The sequence below is a fragment of the Chenopodium album genome, chromosome 22 (assembly GCF_948465745.1).
Source record: "Chenopodium album chromosome 22, dcCheAlbu1.1, whole genome shotgun sequence".
NCBI classification, from domain to species: Eukaryota; Viridiplantae; Streptophyta; class Magnoliopsida; order Caryophyllales; family Amaranthaceae; genus Chenopodium; species Chenopodium album.
This window is the reverse complement of record NC_137855.1, coordinates 9,914,201-9,933,622: the sequence shown is the minus strand read 5'-3', so window position 1 is coordinate 9,933,622 and position 19,422 is coordinate 9,914,201. Positions and strand designations below refer to the sequence as shown.

At 29.9% G+C, this 19,422-nt stretch overlaps 2 protein-coding genes and 1 pseudogene across 2 annotated transcripts; all 3 read left to right on the top strand.

The window, feature by feature from the left end:
• The first annotated feature begins 7,920 nt into the window (after positions 1-7,920).
• LOC145604717 (pathogenesis-related protein PR-4-like) lies at positions 7,921-9,059 on the top strand. The gene is made up of 2 exons (XM_081660641.1): positions 7,921-8,239; positions 8,773-9,059. The coding sequence occupies exons 1-2, from the start codon at positions 7,976-7,978 to the stop codon at positions 8,935-8,937; spliced, it is 429 nt and encodes a 142-aa protein (XP_081516767.1). The 5' UTR covers positions 7,921-7,975; the 3' UTR covers positions 8,938-9,059.
• Positions 9,060-11,393: 2,334 nt separating this feature from the next.
• On the top strand, positions 11,394-14,127 carry LOC145603913 (cytochrome P450 monooxygenase 76AD131 pseudogene; annotated as a pseudogene).
• Positions 14,128-15,098: 971 nt separating this feature from the next.
• On the top strand, positions 15,099-18,272 carry LOC145604503 (pathogenesis-related protein PR-4-like). Its single transcript, XM_081660389.1, has 2 exons — positions 15,099-15,412; positions 17,988-18,272. Exons 1-2 carry the CDS (start codon positions 15,149-15,151, stop codon positions 18,150-18,152), a joined length of 429 nt encoding a protein of 142 aa, XP_081516515.1. The 5' UTR covers positions 15,099-15,148; the 3' UTR covers positions 18,153-18,272.
• Positions 18,273-19,422: the final 1,150 nt, after the last annotated feature.

The following is a 19,422-nucleotide window of genomic DNA, read 5'->3' as shown; positions in this document are numbered from 1 at the left end:
GGATCGAGGGAGTATTTGTTTCAACAAGTTTTTTAAAAATGTCAACATCTTATTACTTTTGCAAACACATGCTTCGCAATTAAAGATTTTGCACATGACCTTTACATTGGAAATAGCCAAGGAACAAAATTAAAAGGTTGGACTGTTGGAGTATTGTTTTATGGAGGATTTTTTTTTACTTCGTATTGTTTTTTTTTATGACTATAATTTGTTTGACATTTACACCGTTTACATATAACACTTTGAGTAAGCTAAAATTAGTGATTTTTATATATGATATGTACACAAGCAAAAACTTAAGTTATATGATGCTTGTTAGAATTGTCTCAAACTCTCAATATGCATAGAGAAGTTGTCAAATAATCCTCGTTTCATTTTGTTGTTCAAATTTATTGACTTTGCATTGATATTCAAAACTTAATTACTTATATTTATGTTTGAATATCATTATCTTTAACTAAACCATATGTATTAACCAAAATTTTATAAATTTAATATTATAACATATTGAGACGAATCTAACAACAACAACACCAACAATAATAATAATGAGTTCCTATATTATTGAATTGTGTTTTCCTTTAATATAAATTCTGCTAATAGTATAAAAAAATGTGTGTAATTAAGGGCTTATTCTAATTTACTGAAGTGAATTGAATATTTGAATTGTTTATAAGGGAAGGAAATTAAGAATTGAATTGAACTAAAATGAACTGAAATTAAACTAAAGAGAATAAGTCCTTAGCGCAAAAGTTGATTCATTCCAATTTTAGAAACATACGAAGTTCTTTAATAACTTGAGAAAAATATAATTGAAATAGATGTAATCACGATAATTGGAGATAACCAAATTTCATGGTGTTGAGCCGGACATTTTAAACAAAGAAAAAAAATGAGGAGTGAAAGGGGAGGGATGGTTAGTCCCTCCATCTCCCTCAGGTATGACCTGGCCTGGGTTTGACTCCTCATCCACCTCCTGTGATAGAAGAGGATCCCCCGTATCTTAATGTTTTTTTAAAAAAGGAAGAAATTAAAATGCTCCAAAGTTAGCATGCAATTTTAAAAACTAAGAAATAAGTACGTTAAAAATTTGTATAATTAGGTCAATTAAGTACTCAATTTGTCCTAATACAGTTTTAACACTTTCAATCACACACACAAGCTAAGCCCCTTCAACTAACAGTATGTAACTTAAATATCACACATAAACTCTTCTAAAACATTATGCATTGATAAGTGTCATGACTACTTGTCTACTTTGATATGTAAGAGTAGTAATATATAGAAGTTTTGAGTTTAATTGAGCGAGCAAGCTGCGATAATACACAAAGGGCCTAATCTGATTGATTGAACTGAGCTAAATTTAACTGAACTGAATATTTTATGAGAGAAGGAAATTAAGAACTGAACTGAACTGAACATATTGATGCTGAATTGAGCTGAAAATAATCTGAAAACAACATACCCTAATTAAGTAAGTTTAATTTGTCAATGTGAATCGATAACCAACTTCCGTCGGATGATATGATGTTATATACTCGTATCTTTTTTTTTTTTTTTGAAAGATCGTATCTTTTTTTTTTATCTTGCGTATTAATATAATTGAGTACTACTGTTTTTGCATCAACAATTTGATTATGTATTATGTTATATAATTAAGTTGATACTAGCATTTATCAAAATGGTAGTTTACAACTTTACATCATAGAAAAATAACATTAGTATACCTTCCTTTTGAGGGAAATACCAAATACTTTGCATATTATTATGACAATGGAGAGGGGAATTGAATACCATCATCTATGTAAAAAGATTCAAGTACATTGAGGAGTTCACTAATAAGTGACCAACGTTTGTGATTTGTGAACCATATGTACGCTATTCATTTTAACTAATAACTACTGACTCCATATTTTATTACTTGCTCTATTTTTTCTGGGCACATAAGTCGATGTTTTTTTTTATTCAATAATTTAGTAATCTATTTGTTGAGATGATTCCAATGAGTACCTATAAGAGTAATTATTTCTTATGTATAAATTACAAACAGTAGTCAAAGTAAGTCAAATAAATAGTATTAATTATGCAAATAAAGCAAGTAATAAAATACGGAAAAAGACCTAGCAATGGAAACTACATACATGCATGTAAAAGTAATATCAATCAATCAAACAAATTGACTAAACATAAGAAGTGAGATACAAAAATAATTTTTTTCAAAAATATCTCAATTACATCAAATTATTTTGAGCATACATAATTAAAAGCAATAGTATAATATCTCAATAATCCTTTAACATCCAAAAGCTTTGTTGAGAAATAAACCAACAATTCCATCATTGCTCCAACCAACCTCACCTTGAAATGGCTCCACTTGTGTATGAATAATAAAAATGTCAACTTGCATCAATTATTTTCTTAAGGAACAACAACTTTAGCTAGCCTAGCCATGTGATAATGTACATAAATTAGTCGTTTTGCAAATTGCAATTGGAAGCAAAGCTACATACTTTTTCATTTTCGTTTATTCTTCGGAATCATCCACGAAAGATATGTCCATCATAGAATAAATCATTAATACAATATAATTTCATTAATAAAAGTCTTCCATTTCATTTTAAAATATATATATTCCTAATGTAACAACTTTGTTATAATTAATTAGTACTAATACACTTTGTTTCATTTTAATGCGACAACTACTTTTATTAATACAAAAGTCGGTGCATGCTTGATATGGTTGTTTAAAATAAGGATTAACTACTTGATTTAAGGGATGTGTATTATATTAATGTACTAATTAGGATCAAAACTTCAGAGTGGAGATTTTATTGTGTTAATCGAGTTCTTGGGTGACATTTGTAGATATACTCGTACTAACCAAATCACATCTTTTCGAGCATATAATAGGGAAGAAGAATGTACACTTTTTGTGCCTTGAAATAAACTAGAAACGTGGGCTCTACGCCTCGTCCTGTTTCAACTTTCCTTTGGATTCGGAGTAGAGCTACAGAGCTACGTTCATATTTAGTTTCATGTCAATTTTGAGCGATTTGAAGTTTTTGACTTTATGTTCATAGTATACATATTACTCTATGTTATAATTGCATATAATTAACAATATGTCACATATATGCTCATCAGCTCATATCACAATGGGTTTGAGTTAATTTGTGTTTCTGATTTGGGTTTTTGTTGATTAAAAAATCTACGTCAAATCTCCACCATGTGTTTCAAACCTTCAATTACATATTGTGATAGAGTATAAAATTAATCCTAAGGTTTCAAGTTACAACATTTACCTTAAATATTATTTTGTTGGTTTTTTTTTTTTTTTTTATTTAATTAAGAGTTAACGTAATAGGATGATCATAAGTTCATATTATCATATTAGCGCAAATGGTCTAACTTTTAGCTAAGTTGATCTTTTGACAAATCATATAATCGCGATACACACCTTTTGGCCCCTTGGACAATCTTTCAACAGTAGAGCCAGCAATTAAAACAAAGAAGTTTCGTTGGTCGTTTTGAGTTAATATTGTATGTGTTGGGTTAAGATTTCTCTTTCGTACAAGATTCACTTCATATTGCATTATTAGTTTTTTTTAATATATTGAGTCAATGATTGTATGCACTATTGTTTTAAAAACGTGGCAGAATGCCAGAATCTATAAGCAAAATATTATCAAATGCCCATTAAAAGAAAAAAAATGAGGAAGAGCTTTCGTTGCACCATACTATTTTATACTTAAGTTACAATCTGATGTATCAACTTAAAAAACTTGCATGGTAAAATACCAAAAAAAAAAAAAAAAAAAGGGTATGTTGTTAAAACTTAATAGCTTAATTGATTAATAGTAGACCGACCAATACAGGCCCGACCTTGGACATGTAATTTACACTTTTTCAGTTATTTTTTTGGACCGAAAAGCCTGCTAGGCCCGTCAAAATTTGCTGATTTGGCAAGTTGATGGGCTGCTTTGTAAGGCTTAGGCCCAGCCTGAATCGGGCCATCCAATGATCACTTTGACATATCTATTAACTACTAATAAAACAAAATGTTGATGATGTCATCAATTTATTAAAGTGTTTACGTGTCAAACTCATTAAAAATTTTCCCCTGCAAATTTTACATATGATGTCATCAATTTTTTTTTTTTTTTTATTGTTTTTTTAGTTTTTATTTATTTATTTTTTGCCTTTTCTAGCTAGATTCAAGGACCAATAGGTGTAAAACTTGAATTTGACAGCAATATTACTGTAAATACTTCACACTACTTTTGTATATTAATAATACAACAATATTAAATAGACATAGATATTGTTAGGCTAATTATACAAATTTTTTGAACAAATTAATCCACATTTTAATTTTTTTTTTGAATAGTAAATACACATTTTTTAAGCTTCCACTCTAAACGTATAAGCTTAATGAATTATACAACACAAATATATTAAATCTCATCATTTTAGTATATATTTAATAACATAGCATATAATACATTATGATGCAACATTAAATAATAACTAATTTTTGTACATGTTTTATTCTATATTTATATAATTTTTTTTTTAAAAAAATAAATAACGAGCCAAATCATATTAGAAAGTTATCTACAATAAAAGATAAAAAAAATATAGAAAAATTAATAATCAAACACCGTGCAACGCGCGGGTGCTAATTTAGTGACAGGTTATAAATTATGTATATTAATGAAAATATTGGGGTCAAAATTGATACTCCCTCTGTGTTTTTTTAAGTGTTACAGATTGACCGGCACATAGTTTTAGACAATTTAATTGACTTAAATAAAATAAGAGGTAAGTGGGGTTATTGACTAGTTGGAGTATTAAAAAAATTGTAAAAGGAAGATAGTGGCGTTAATAGTTTATTGAAAATTAATGAATGTGAGAGCAAAGATATACGTAGTAATAAAAAAGTAGTAGTGGGTTTGGGTGGGGATCATGCATGAGAGGAGAGAAATATAATATTTTAATATAGCTTTTTGCAAAAAAAGAAAGTGTAACACCTGTTAAAACACGACCGAAGTTGGTAAGTGTAACACTTATTAAACTCGGAGGGAGTATGACTGATGCAAAACATCAATATGGTACTCCCAATTTTTTTTTTAAAAAAACTGAGGTTATAGTTTTGTATTTTTATTTTCATCCATTCCTATAGGACTATAGGGGAAAATGACTACCAACTACTACCATAATGATTCATAGAAGGAATAACTTTGGGTTTGTGATTGGGTCAAATTGGCCATCTTACAATAGAGGTGGGCCATCTGACTATGTCAATTGGCTTTATAGTCCAGATTTTCTTCTTTGCAATAAGCCTAAACTATCCAAGTAATCCAATAATGGGTATTTTAAAATATTTTACGGTCATCCTAATTTTGAATACTTGGGCATATATAGATGTTGGGATGTTGCAAATGTTTAAGTTAGATTTTAGGAAAATAAAATGATCTATGAAAGAGCTTCCACCTTGGGTTAGAATTAAATTAAGATTGGTGTATAATATAACCCTCTGGATTTGATAATGTTTGGTATAAGCCAAATAATCACCTCTACCAATAATTACGTTTGAATATGTAAAAAGTTAATCACATTTTTTCTACTAATATATAAAAATTGAAATTAATAACTTCGTAATATATTAATTGGATCTATAATCTTTTATTGATACATATTGGATGAAGTATGTTTAATTGGCAATGTATTTGATCAGCAATTTCAAGTATATTTTAAAGTAAAGGGAAGACCAACTTATCTATACCATTTTAATCTTAAAAGATATACCAATTTGAACCCATCCAAAATCGTAGTTCATTTTGGGATGTCCTACAATTGTCCCATTTCCTTATAATGTCATATCCTCACATTAATTTCACTTGCATACATTCATAAGGGAAAAAAGGACAAAAATACACTTATTTACTTGTATTAATTTGATTCAATTCTTATTACACTCATAGAGCATTTTGCATATGGAATAAATAGAGGAAGGAACTAGGAGATGCAGGGATGGTTATTCTCTCCGTCTCACTCCCAAGTGGTGGGGGTTCAAATCTTCACTACCCCAAGCCCCCATTTCTATGTGTGTCCGAACCACGAGTCCTTAGCGCATCGAGTTGGGTTGGAGGGGAGCTAATATGCAAGTAAGACGCAATATCTATAAAAGTCTAACAACAAACAAGCATAAAAGCAAGACAACACTTGGTAGAAGGCATTAAGATTTCATTAATCATTCGCCCTCTAAAGAGCTTAATGTAGTACATGCATAGAATCCCTAGTGAACACTGAACTGACGATAACACAATAATGGGAACTTAGGCCTAGAAAACATAAACTAAAACTAGGAAAGCATCAAAAAGGCATTTAATACATCAAAAGGAGTTGGATTCTAACACTGATAGAATGGAGACTCTCTCGTATTTTATCGATTAAAAAACATTAAACGAAATAAACATACTACTACGTATAAAATATAAATATAAAGGGAATAAAAAAAACATTAAATGGAATAAACATATAAATATGAAGGGAATACTTCACATGTTCTTGGATAGCTATTTCAGCCATCATTTTTATGGAGAAATTCGGAATGGGAAATTTCTCAAATTGGGGCCATGATCAAGCCAGCCAATAATAAAAATTTGAAGAGTTAGCCCAACTTTTTTGACTTGATACTTATTTTATATATATTGACGAGGACTTGAAAAATTTAATTTAGTCAAAGTTTATTTGTTGCGTTTCTATCTAACCTTATCTTGCTTAAATGTTAAATCAATAATTGTTTTATTTCAACAAACAGAACGAAGTCGAGTTTTAACAAACTAGGACTTTGGATAGCACTAAGCAGTAAGCATAGTAACAAAATGCAATCCCCTCAATTCCTATTGATTTTCTCTTTCCTCAACTTGATGGTCTTTGACTATTAATAACATATTAAGTATACAAAGTAAAAAAGAGTGAAAGAAGTATATAATCAGTACTCCCTCCATCCCTGAAAGAACGACCCATTTGGGTTGCTTACGCGGGTATTAAGAAAGTTAAGTAAAAAAAAGTAAAAATATATTGGAAAGATAAATTTACATGGGGTTTGTAAAAAAATAGAGAGAGAAAGTAATAAAATAACATGGAAAATCAAATTTTTATATGGGAAGCTAATTTTGCACAAATATTGTTGCAAATTGATGGGTGATTTAATGCAAATGGGTCATTCTTTTTGGGACTAAAATTAGTTCTAAAGGGTGTAGTAACTACTCCTTCCATTTTCTTTTGTTCATTACTCTTTATTCGTTAATTTTCAAGGGTTATAAACAATCAAGATCAGAGGCAGCACCTTATAAATAGATGGAACTCATATGGTCACTAATTTTTTTAATTTTACGGATTTGATTCAAATATTAAATTAAGAAGCTATTGGATATTTGGATTACGCGCGTTTATTATCCATATAACACGGTAGCCTATTTTAGTTTGGCAATATAGAAAGAAACGATGGTACTAATAGAGATGTTACATATAAGCATTTAATTTACTCTTGAAAATTGTTTAAATTTAGAAAATTATGACAAAAACACACTAATTACACCGATTTGCGCGTGTTTTTGTCATGAATTCCCAACTTTATACATTTTTCAAGAGTAAATTTAATGCTTATATATAGCCCTAAGGGCTATGTATAGCATTACCCTTTTGACAAAGATTTATTATAAGTTTGACCATCCAAAGTATATAAAGGCTGCTAAGTACATGTACACGACCGTTAAGGCAATAACATTAAATGTACTAGAAGCTAAGGTATAATTTTCAAACACAACCTCAATTATCTCCAATTCTAAGGGCATCCAAGTAAATCTTACACCATATTAATTTCTATAAATAGGCTATATTTTCTAGCAAAATCATCAAACAAATTATTTAATCCTGATTTTTTTTTTAAAAAAAAAAGTTGAGAAAAATGGAGAGCAAGAGTTGTATTGTGATGGTTGCGGTATGCCTTGCACTGGCAGTCGGCACGGCCGCGCAGAGTGCGAGTAATGTGAGGGCAACGTACAATAACTATAATCCACAAAATATAGGGTGGGATTATAATAGAGCGAGTGTGTATTGTGCAACATGGGATGCTAATCAGCCTTTGTCATGGCGCCAACAATATGGTTGGACTGCCTTTTGTGGCCCTGCTGGTCCTACTGGTCAAGCTTCTTGTGGCAAGTGTCTCAGGGTAAGTATTTTACAATTATGCTTTTGCTGTTAAATTTTTGCAAATAATATATTTTATTCATTCGCATGGGCATATCATACGTAGTACTCATAGTGCTTAATGACAAATTCAAATGATGACTCGTCAGTCTATGAGATTTTGACCATAAACTATTTAAGTTGATTATTATTGAACACTTATACATCAAAATCTATAGTAGTTGTATCTTAAATACTTGTTACTATAACTAATATATGTAGTATCTTAAATCCATAAGTAATACCTTTGTATTAAATCAAGCTGACGTTAGTTGGAAGTAAGTTTGACCAAGTTTAAATCTTAGCTAGTAGTATAGCTAGGTTTCATATTTTAATTGAATTGATGATGTTGATTAGTAATCCATATTTATGTATCAATATTGGTCATCCTATTTTATCTTGTTGATGTGAAACTTAGTCTCAAATATTATATAACGTGAAATTTCATAATTATTAACTTATCTCATCATATATCTTATGGGTTTTGTGAAATTTTTGGGTGTTGTTTTGATGCAGGTAACGAACATGGCAACGAACGCCCAAGTAACAGTAAGAATAGTTGATCAATGCAGCAATGGAGGGTTAGACCTTGATGTTAATGTCTTTAAACAAATTGACACCAACGGTCAAGGCATTGCTCAAGGCCACCTTCAAGTCAATTACCAATTTGTTGGTTGCTAATTCCACTACCTAATGACTTCTGTAGTCATCTAGCCTATGTATCTTTGCCTATGTTTTATGTAATAATTTTCAAAATGTGCAACTATATGAATAAAGGAGTGACATCTCATTATATTGACTAATCTTCTTGTGAGAAATGATATCTCAATTTCGCCTTCAATTATCAAGCACGTTTTAATTAAGATTTATTTAAATAAAGTATTAGGGATTACGCAACTATGTTATCAAAAGGATATATATTAGTCCGTATGAATTTGTAAAGGAAAACGATGCTGGAATTTAAAAATGCTACAAGTACATATAAGATTGTCTTATTTATTTTTAAGAAAGGGAATTGTGTGAAATTATCCCTTTTATATTTTAAAAGAGGGGGGGGGGGGGGATCGATGCACACATATATTGACTATTAAAAACAATTCGAATGCATGATTTAATTGTGATACAGACTTCAACAATTTTTCAAAGACATATATCCTTGAGATATACTTGATACTCCATTTATTTTTTACATTATCCCATTTTGATTCATCTTGTGTGTCAATATGCACAAACTTTTGATCTTGTCAAAAAAAAAAAAAAAAAAAAAGGAAGAAACTTTTGATCAATAATATCTCAATTATATATAAGTACAAATTATAAAAAATTGGTACCACTTAGTACGAAATTATACACTAGAACAATTCCAACAAGCAATCAACATGATTAAAATTTTCTCTTATCTATAAGGCACTAACATTGGTTGAAGAGGATTAGGTGAATAATACAAAACATTCAAAATGAGGCACTCTGAAAATGAAGGGATAAATTCATACTATTTTATTGTTACAAGAGAGCAATCAAAAAGAAAAAAAAAACAATTAGGCTTCGTTTGGCACTAGCTTTTCATCAAATAGTGGTTAATAGTTTGACTTGTGTTACAATAATAGAAGTATTTGATAAAATGTTTATTTAGTGATTAGTGGAACAAATACTATAGACTAAGGGCCTGTTCACTTTTACCTTAATTTCAATTCAGTTCATTTCAGTTAAGTTCAGCTCTAATCAGTTCAGTTCAACTCTTAATTTCTCTATCTCATAAAATATTCATTTAAGCTCAGTTCATTTCAGTTCAGCTCCAATCAGTTCAGTTCAGTTCTGCTCAGTTCAGTAAATGTGAACAGGCCCTAATTAACTTTTGACGAAGAGTTTAACGTTCTTGAAATCAAGGCAGCGGTGTAATTAAAAAAAAAAATGAAAATAAGTACTCACAAGGTCTAACTAAAAAAGGAAATAAAAGATACCATAAATATTTATTACACAATATCATTACAAGGTTTAATCAAAGTAGCAACTTGGTACAACGCAAGGACCACACACTACTTTATTTTATTAAGAATGGTGATAAGATTCCAAATAGGAAGAACAATTTAAAAAAGAAAAGAGAAAAAAAGAAAGAAAATGAACTTTGAATGGACTAAGGGCCTGTTTTGATTGACCGAATTGAATAGAACTAAATTGAAATTATTGAAGCTGAACTGAACTGAACTAAACTAAATTTCTGAATATTTTATGAGAGAGGAAATTATGAATTGAATTGAACTGAAAATAATCTGAAAAGAACATAACCAGGTTAGGGCATGTTCTCTTACGTTGAAATTCAATTCAGTTCAGTTCAGTTTAGCTGAGTTCAGTTCAGTTCAGCTCCTAATTTTCTTCTTTTATAAAATATTCATTTCAGTTCAGTTCAGTTCAGTTCAGTCTAGCTGAGTTTAGTCAATGAGAACAGACCCTTAGTTTGATCTAAATAATTTTAGGTAGATAATGTTCTTTAAGTTTAATGCAAGAGGTAGCATTATAGTGTTATACAGAGTATAAATGCTACTCCCTCCGTTCTCATTTGTTTTTTACGTTTTCATTTAAGGTGTTCCTTTTTATTCTTTACATTTAGGATATTTCCTTTTTAAGTCAATGATTTTAGACAAAATTACCCTTGCTTTACAATTTAAATACTCAATTGCCCTTCACTTTTCATGTGCAAATGTACTTTTTATAATATTTTAATGAGTTTTCAATACTCATTATTACTTTCTCTCTCATCTTTATTCTACTTTTTGCCAACTTTTATTACTTTCTCTCTCCTCTCTCCTTAACTTTCTTCACCCCACATGCACTACATTGTTTTTTTCAATAAAATTGTACTTTCAATCATTGAAATATTCCAATATACCTCTACTTCACACAATTTCTTAATAACCGCGCATAATTCCAAACGTAAAGAACATTAAAGAACGGAGGGAGTACGTTTTACAACTAGTGGCCCCACGTCATTGCATAAATCAGCTCGTTAACTTGCGAAATTTCCATGCTATTTCCCAATTACGTTGTACCTTACGTACCATATTATTCAACTCTAATAAATACTAGTACGATGTACCCGATTTTCACACCACATTCCAAAACATAGGACCAACATCAAAATGGAATATTTCACAACATCACTACTACTTATCACTATAATCTTCACTACTATACTCATCACAAAATCATCGCTTAGTAAGTCCAAACTACCACCGGGACCAAAATCATGGCCTATCATAGGAAACTTGTACAAGCTCGGCGACAGGCCTCATCGTGATGTAACCGAGCTCTCTAAAATTTACGGCCCCATAATGTCTCTCAAGTTAGGGAGCAAAACCACAATAGTTGTCTCATCCCCTGAAATAGCCAAAGAAATGTTCCTTACGCATGACCTAGCCATTTCTAGCAGGACAGTCCCAGATGCCGGGAGAGCTGAACACCATTACAAATTCTCTATGGTTTGGCTCCCGGTGTGCCCTAAGTGGCGGACCCTTAGGAAGGTTGCAACTATCGAATTGGTCACCAATCAACGACTTGATAGGAGTCAAGTTTTACGACACAAGAAGGTGAAAGAGCTAGTTGAGTATGTACAACAATGTTGTGATAAGGGTGTGCCTGTTGATATTGGTAAGGCGGGGTTCACTACCTCACTAAATTTGTTGTCCAACACATTTTTCTCGATGGATTTGGCTAGCCATACTTCTTCGAAATCACAAGAATTTAAGGATCTTGTTTGGCATTTGTTAGAAGTTGGTGCAAAGCCTAATTTGTCCGATTTTTTCCCATTAATGAAGTACTTGGATTTGCAAGGAGTCTTGAAAACTACTAGGGGTTACTTCACCAAGTTATTTAAGATATTTGAAGAAATTATTGATGAAAGGTTGAAAGATCCAACAAATGGTAAGGATGATGTTTTAGGCACCCTACTTAAGCTGGTTGAAAGCAATGAATTGAACCTTGATGATGTAAAACACTTACTTGCGGTAAGAACTACTATTACTCCATATTACCTAGAGTTTTTCACACTTTAACTTCTAACACTATTGCTGTTGTCAAAAAAAAAAAAAAAAAAAAAAACTTTTAACACTATTCACAAACATTATTTTGATTGTAATTTGTCATTTATAGTACCTAAGTAAAACTATTTTCATATGAGTTCTTATTAGATTAATCTTAACATTTTAAAATATCTAATATTAATTACTGTTATAATATAACAAATATAATTAGAAATAATGATAAAAGTTTTATTTCTATAGATGTGAAATCACAAAGTATATGGCAATTTAAAAATGAAATTTTTTAGTTTAGTACTTTATTCTCTAACACAAAAACGGACCTAAGAGGCCTTCTTGGGTTGTGACCCGCCTTATGCTCATAACATAATATAAACAAATTGAACTCAATCACCTATAAATTTATCAATTCAAATAATCAAATTCGACAAATGTATCCAATTAGAATGACTCTTAAATTCAAGGTTATCAAATGAAGAATACTCAAATCAGTATTTAAACACTAAGCTAGCTTTTAAACTCCGATGATTCTATAATTATTAAAAAATGACAATCATAATTTTCAAAAATGAACAGTTAAGGTTTAATGGTTTTAAAATTATTTTAAAAAGTTAATATTGAATAAAATAAATTTAATTATTTCTTGAAAAAATTTAATTTAATTTTTGACTTTTAATTTTTTTAATAATTAAAATGTAATTTCATTAATCAATTTAAAATAAAACAAAATTAATATAATTAAATTTAAAATTCAATTAATTTCTAAAATAAGAAAAATGAATTTTAATTAATTTATCATTTAAAAATAATTAAATCATTAAATCACAACCGTTCAATCTTAAATATTGTGGTTCTAAAGGCTACAGTACAATTTTCATTTAAACTCAAGGTCACTGATTTGTTTGAGATTTGTTGTGACCATACATCTTTATTGTTTTATAGAGATACATTAAACATAAAAGTGCTTCATGTGGAAAATAGACGACATTAAAACTGATTTTTAATTTTAATTTAAATTTTTTTTTATTTTAATAGATTAATATATATAGGTTTAAAAATTATTATTAGTTTTGTTTGAAAATTTTTAAATTATTTCAAAATAATGGATTATTGCGCAGTAGTTAGATATTGTCTATACATGTGAAGGGCTTTATTCGCCTTATTGGAATATAATATAATTGAGTGACATGCAAACTTTTCTTATTCTTGTTGTATTTGCTTTTGTGCATAGGATTTGTTTGTAGCAAGGACAGATACAACCTCTAGCACATTAGAATGGGCAATGTCAGAATTATTGCGCAATCCAGAAAAGCTTCAAAAGGCTCAAATTGAGTTAGAAAAAGTTCTTTGTAAAGATGAATTTGTAAAAGAATCAGATATTCCAAAATTACCATATATTCAAGCAATTTTGAAAGAAACGTTCAGGTTGCATCCATCTGCCCCATTTTTGGTCCCTCACAAGGCTGAGAAAGATATACAATTATGCAACTTTATGTTGCCTAGAAACTCAACTATTTGGGTTAATGTATGGTCAATTGGCCGCAATCCAAAAGTATGGCCAAATCCTGAATTGTTTTCTCCCGAACGATTTTTGGATACAGAAATTGATTTTAAAGGACGAGACTTTGAGCTAATACCCTTTGGTACAGGAAGAAGAATATGTCCTGGAATGCCACTTGCCTATAGAATGACACATCTAATGTTGGCTACCCTTCTTCATTCATTCAATTGGAAATATTGTCATGGAACAAATCCATACGATATTGACTTGGAAGAAAAGTTTGGAATTACTTTGCAAAAAGTTGTGCCACTTGAGGCCATTCCACTCTCAACATGATTCATCTCACTTTGTTTTATTAAAACTGCAACACTTATTATTATACTATATTTTAGAATGAAGTAAATGTATCATGTTTTTATACTCCGCATATCACTATTATTTTTTGTCATGTTAATTATATTTTGTTTTATGTGGTTACATAGTAAAAACAAAAGTTAGAGATTCTCGGTCGATGTGATTATACACTAACCAAATATATGATAATATCTTTCATATAAATTTCATGGCATTTAGATTGTAACTTTTCGAGGAGTGTAATTTATTAAACACAACACAATGTTTACATGGTTACTGGAGTCCAAATACTAATTTCTAATCAATACAAAGGATATTCAAGAATTATGTTCTTATCAAACAAAAGTCTTCACATACTGTACTAGTTTACCAACCAAAGAATTAAGTTCTTATTAAGTTAAGGAAAACGTTTTTTCAGTTGATTACCTGAATAATTGCATAACCTCTCTTGCAACTTGACTTCACCTTCTTTTTATTCTTCTTTTACTTATGTTTTATTTGATAATTTCTAAATCAGCTTTGATGTTTCCCTACCTTATAAAAAGTACTACGTATAAGATAACTCTTAAAAATAGCGTGCTACCAACTATACCCTAAAAAATAGTTGAAACTCACACTAAAGATTTTTGTACATTAACAAGCTATTGGATATTTGGATTATGTTTATTATCCATATAACACGGCAGCCTCTTTTAGTTTGGCAAGTTAGAAAGAAAAGATGGTACACTGTTATTAACTTTTTTTGACTAAGATTTGTCCATCCAAAGTATATGAAGGCTGCTAATACATGTACATGACCGTGTTAAGTACGGCAATAACATTAAATATACTAGAAGCTAAAGTATACTTTTCAAACCAAACTACAATTATTGCCAACTCTAAGGGCATCCAAGTAAATCTTACACCATATTAATTTCTATAAATTGGCTATATTTTCTAGCAAAATCATCAAACAAATTATTAAATCCTGAAGTTTAATTAGTTTCAAAAAAAGTTGTGAAAAATGGAGAGCAAGAGTATTATGGTGATGGTTGCGGTGTGCCTTGCACTGGCAGTCGGCACGGCCGCGCAAAGTGCAAGTAACGTGAGGGCGACGTACAATAACTATAACCCACAAAATATAGGGTGGGATTATAACAGAGCGAGTGTGTATTGTGCAACATGGGATGCTAACCAGCCTTTGTCATGGCGCCAAAAATATGGTTGGACTGCCTTCTGTGGGCCTGCTGGTCCTACTGGTCGAGCTTCTTGTGGAAAGTGTCTCAGGGTAAGTATTTTACATTTACGGTTTTATTGTTAAATTTTTACAAATACTACGTAATATATTCCGTGCATTTACATGGGCATATTATAGTATTTTATGTCAAATTTAAATGTTGGTTATTTGAATGAGGGTTAGTCTCTATGAGATTATGACCATAAACTATTTAACTTGATTATTTTTGAACACCTATACATCAAAATCTATATATGTTTGATAGAGTATAAAATATATTCCTAGGCCTCAACCATCAGCTTAAACTTTTGGTTGAGTTGGTCCACTAACATGGTATTAGAGCCAGCGTGACACAAAGGTCACGGGTTCGAATCTCATCCACCCCCACTTTCTAGTGGAATATTAAGCGCAGGGTATGAGGAGGGCCCATGCTGCATCCACACTTCTATTCCAACAGGCTCTCATGTAGTATATGACTATATTGGTCATCCTATTTTATCTTGTTGATGTGAAACTTTTTTTTTTTTTTTTTTTTTTTTTTTTTTTTTTTTTTTGAAAGGTTGTTGATGTGAAACTTTTTTTTTTTTGATGTGAAACTTAGTCTCAAATATTATGTGAAATTTCATTTACTTATCTCATCATAATATCATATACCTTATGGGTACTGTCCACCTATACTGACAAAAAAGGTTTGTTAGTTTGTTGCTATTAAATAGTTACATGAATAACTTGCTGTTTTTTTTAGACTTATTTTTTCATGTTTTAATCATTTTATATATTGACTATAATTTAATTGGTAAGATAACTAACACTGGAGAATTTTAATGTAAGACATTTTTCTCAGGTAACACAAATAAATTTTAATAATACAGATTTACGGATTAAATTGGGATGCGAAAAAAAAAAAAAATATATATACGGAGTAGTTGTTTTCTCCGACTGCTCAGTCTAAAAAAAACCATTAATTGAGCCCAAATGACTCAAACGTCGGACTCCGCGATTTTTCCAAGACTTATGCAAGTAATTTTTCGTTAACAAAGGATTAAAAATGGGATTGTGGTTGAGAATTTGAAGAACAAATACCTAACAATTGAAAACTGGAAAAAATGGAACGATACTTCACGATTTGATGAACATGGATAAATCGAACCTAACATTGAATTTGAATTAGTTGATGAATTGATGAATAAAATTGACAAATTTTCGAAAAGTTTTGATTTTGGATGAAGAACAATGAAAAACATTGATTGATAGTTTTTTAATTTTAAATTTAATTTTTTGATTTTGTTTTTAATTTAATTTTGATTTTCTGACACTAATTATGAAATTAAAAATGAATTTCAGAAATTTGAATATGTAATTTCTGAAAAAAAAATGAATTTCAGAAATTAGAAAAATGAATTTTAATTATATTAGGCATTAAAAAGTCAAAGATGACATAAATAACTACGGAATACATTATACATTCAATGATTCAATCACCTTCCACCATATTGTTAAGCTTATGGTTTAAGCGACTACTATAATTTACATATAAACTAGCTTTCTGCCCGTGCAATGCACGAGTTATTCATATAAAATTGTATTGAGAGATAAGTGAGGAAATATCAGTAAATCATTATAGGTTATAATATGTAATCGGAAACATGATTTAAGAAATTAAAATTTTGGAACTTTAATAAAAAGGGTAAAAATAGAGGCTTAAATAGAAGGTGGAAGTGCTAAAATTAAAGAGAGGATAGGAAAAGGTTGAATAATTAAAGGGGAGAGAATAAGATGAAGAGATGAAGTATAGGTTTAATGAAAGAATTAAAAAAAAATGGTGTAATAAATAATTAATAGTGTAAGATGATATGTGACACTTGGTTAGAGAAGTATAATAGAATGGATGGGGACATATGTCTTTCTTAGTTTCTTGGTTATACTTTTTAAATACTAAAGTATAGATATTTACTTCTTTATCTATGAAGTTTTTTCATTTAATTTGCCAACAAAGTATGATGCTATCGAAAATACGAGGTGTGACAATTAGACAAGTAGTTAAAAAACAATCAAATTATAAATAAAATTTTGATAATTACCACCTGTTATTCTTTTCATTTTAGCAATTACCACCTGTTATTATTTTATTTTTTTCAAAAATTACCACCTACTCTCTTATAAAATATCAAAAATTCCCACCAAGTTGCCTCCCAACTACCTTATGACGTCATGTGGGCCTCACTTTTTACCCTTCCTCTTCTTAATAAATTGAGTGAGAAAATGAGTCAAAGGAGATGAAAATCGAGTGAGAAATGAGAAAAGGGAGGGAAGGTAAAAAGTGGGGTCCACATGACGTCATAAGGTAGTTGGGAGGCAAGTAGGTGAGAATTTTTGATGCTTTATAAAAGGGTAGGTGGTGATTTTCAAAAAATATAATAGCAGGTGATAATTGCTAAAATGAAAAAAATAGTAGGTGATAATTGTTAAAATTTCTAATCATAAATAGTCATTATATCTAATTTAACTTTGAAAAAGTCAAAAAGTAAAATACTTAATTGAAGACGTTATCCGTTTTTGTGATTTTAAAAAAATGTAGAGATTATTTGAAAAAAAAAAAAAGTTTCTAACGGAAGTTCTGGTGCAGGTAACGAACAGGGCAACAAACGCCCAAGTAACGGTGAGAATAGTTGATCAATGCAGCAACGGAGGGTTAGACCTTGATGTTAATGTCTTTAATCAACTTGACACCAACGGTCAAGGTTATGCTCAAGGCCACCTTCAAGTCAATTACCAGTTTGTTGGTTGCTAAATTCACTACCTAATGACTTATGTAGTCACCTAGCCTATGTATCTTTGAATTGCCTATGGTTTATGTAATAATCTCAAAATAAGCTACTATATGAATAAAGGACATCTCATAATATACATTGACTAATCTTCTCGTGACAAAATGGTATCTCAAACTCCCCTTAAAATATTAAGCATTTTTCAATTAAGATTTACTTAAATAAAGCATTGTGGATTACGCGGCTATGCTAACAAAAGGATATATACTTCGTATTATGTAATTGTAAAGGAAAATGATGTTGAAAGTTAAAAAAAGCTACAAGTATATGAGATTGTCTTATTTATTTTTAAGAAAGGGAATTGTGTGAAATTATCCCTTTTATATATTTTAAAAGAATAGGGGGATAGATGCACATATATTGAATATTAAAAAAATTTGGATGTTCGTGTAGAATGTTAGTAGATTGACATTTTTATTATTACTCCGTATTATTACTATGTATATAATTAAATATTGATAACATTAATCTTTTTGTGTATTTTTGTATTTTTGCGTTGCTCCTTGACTCATGATTTATCTGTGATAGTGACTTTAACAATTTTTCAAAAGATATACATCCTTGAGATATACTTAGCTTGATACTCCATTTCATTTTGATTCATTTGTCTGTCAATATGTACAAAATTTTAATAAATAATATCTCAATCATATATAAGTATAAATTATTAAAAATTGGTTGGTACCACTTAGAACGAAATTATATACTGGAACAATTCCAACAAGTAATCAACATGATTAAGATTTTCTCTTATCTATAAGGCACTAACATAGTTGAAGAGGATTATGTGAATAATACAAAAGATTCAAAATGAAAAACTTCAAAAAGACCCCTCAATTAGGCTTTGTTTGGTACTAGCTTTTTATCAAATAGTGGTTAATAGTTTGACTTGGTCAAAACACTGGTTATAATAATAGAAGTATTTGATAAAATGTTTATTTAGTGATTAGTGGAACAAATAACTATAGACTGACTAATTCTCTTTGATAAACCTTTAATTTTTACTTTTCTCAGTGGTAAATTGCAAAAATTCTTATTATTATCTTTGGTAAATGCCAGTTAGATTAGAAGTTTGTACTTGTAACTTGTATTATGCTTACCCAACTTAAGGGGTTGTTTGGTTGACAAATAAAAACATTGGAAGTTGAAAATCCTAGAAATTGAAATTCTTTGAAGTTTTTTGGTTGACAAATTCATGGGAAGTAGAAATTCCCATGCATGAATTTCCACTTC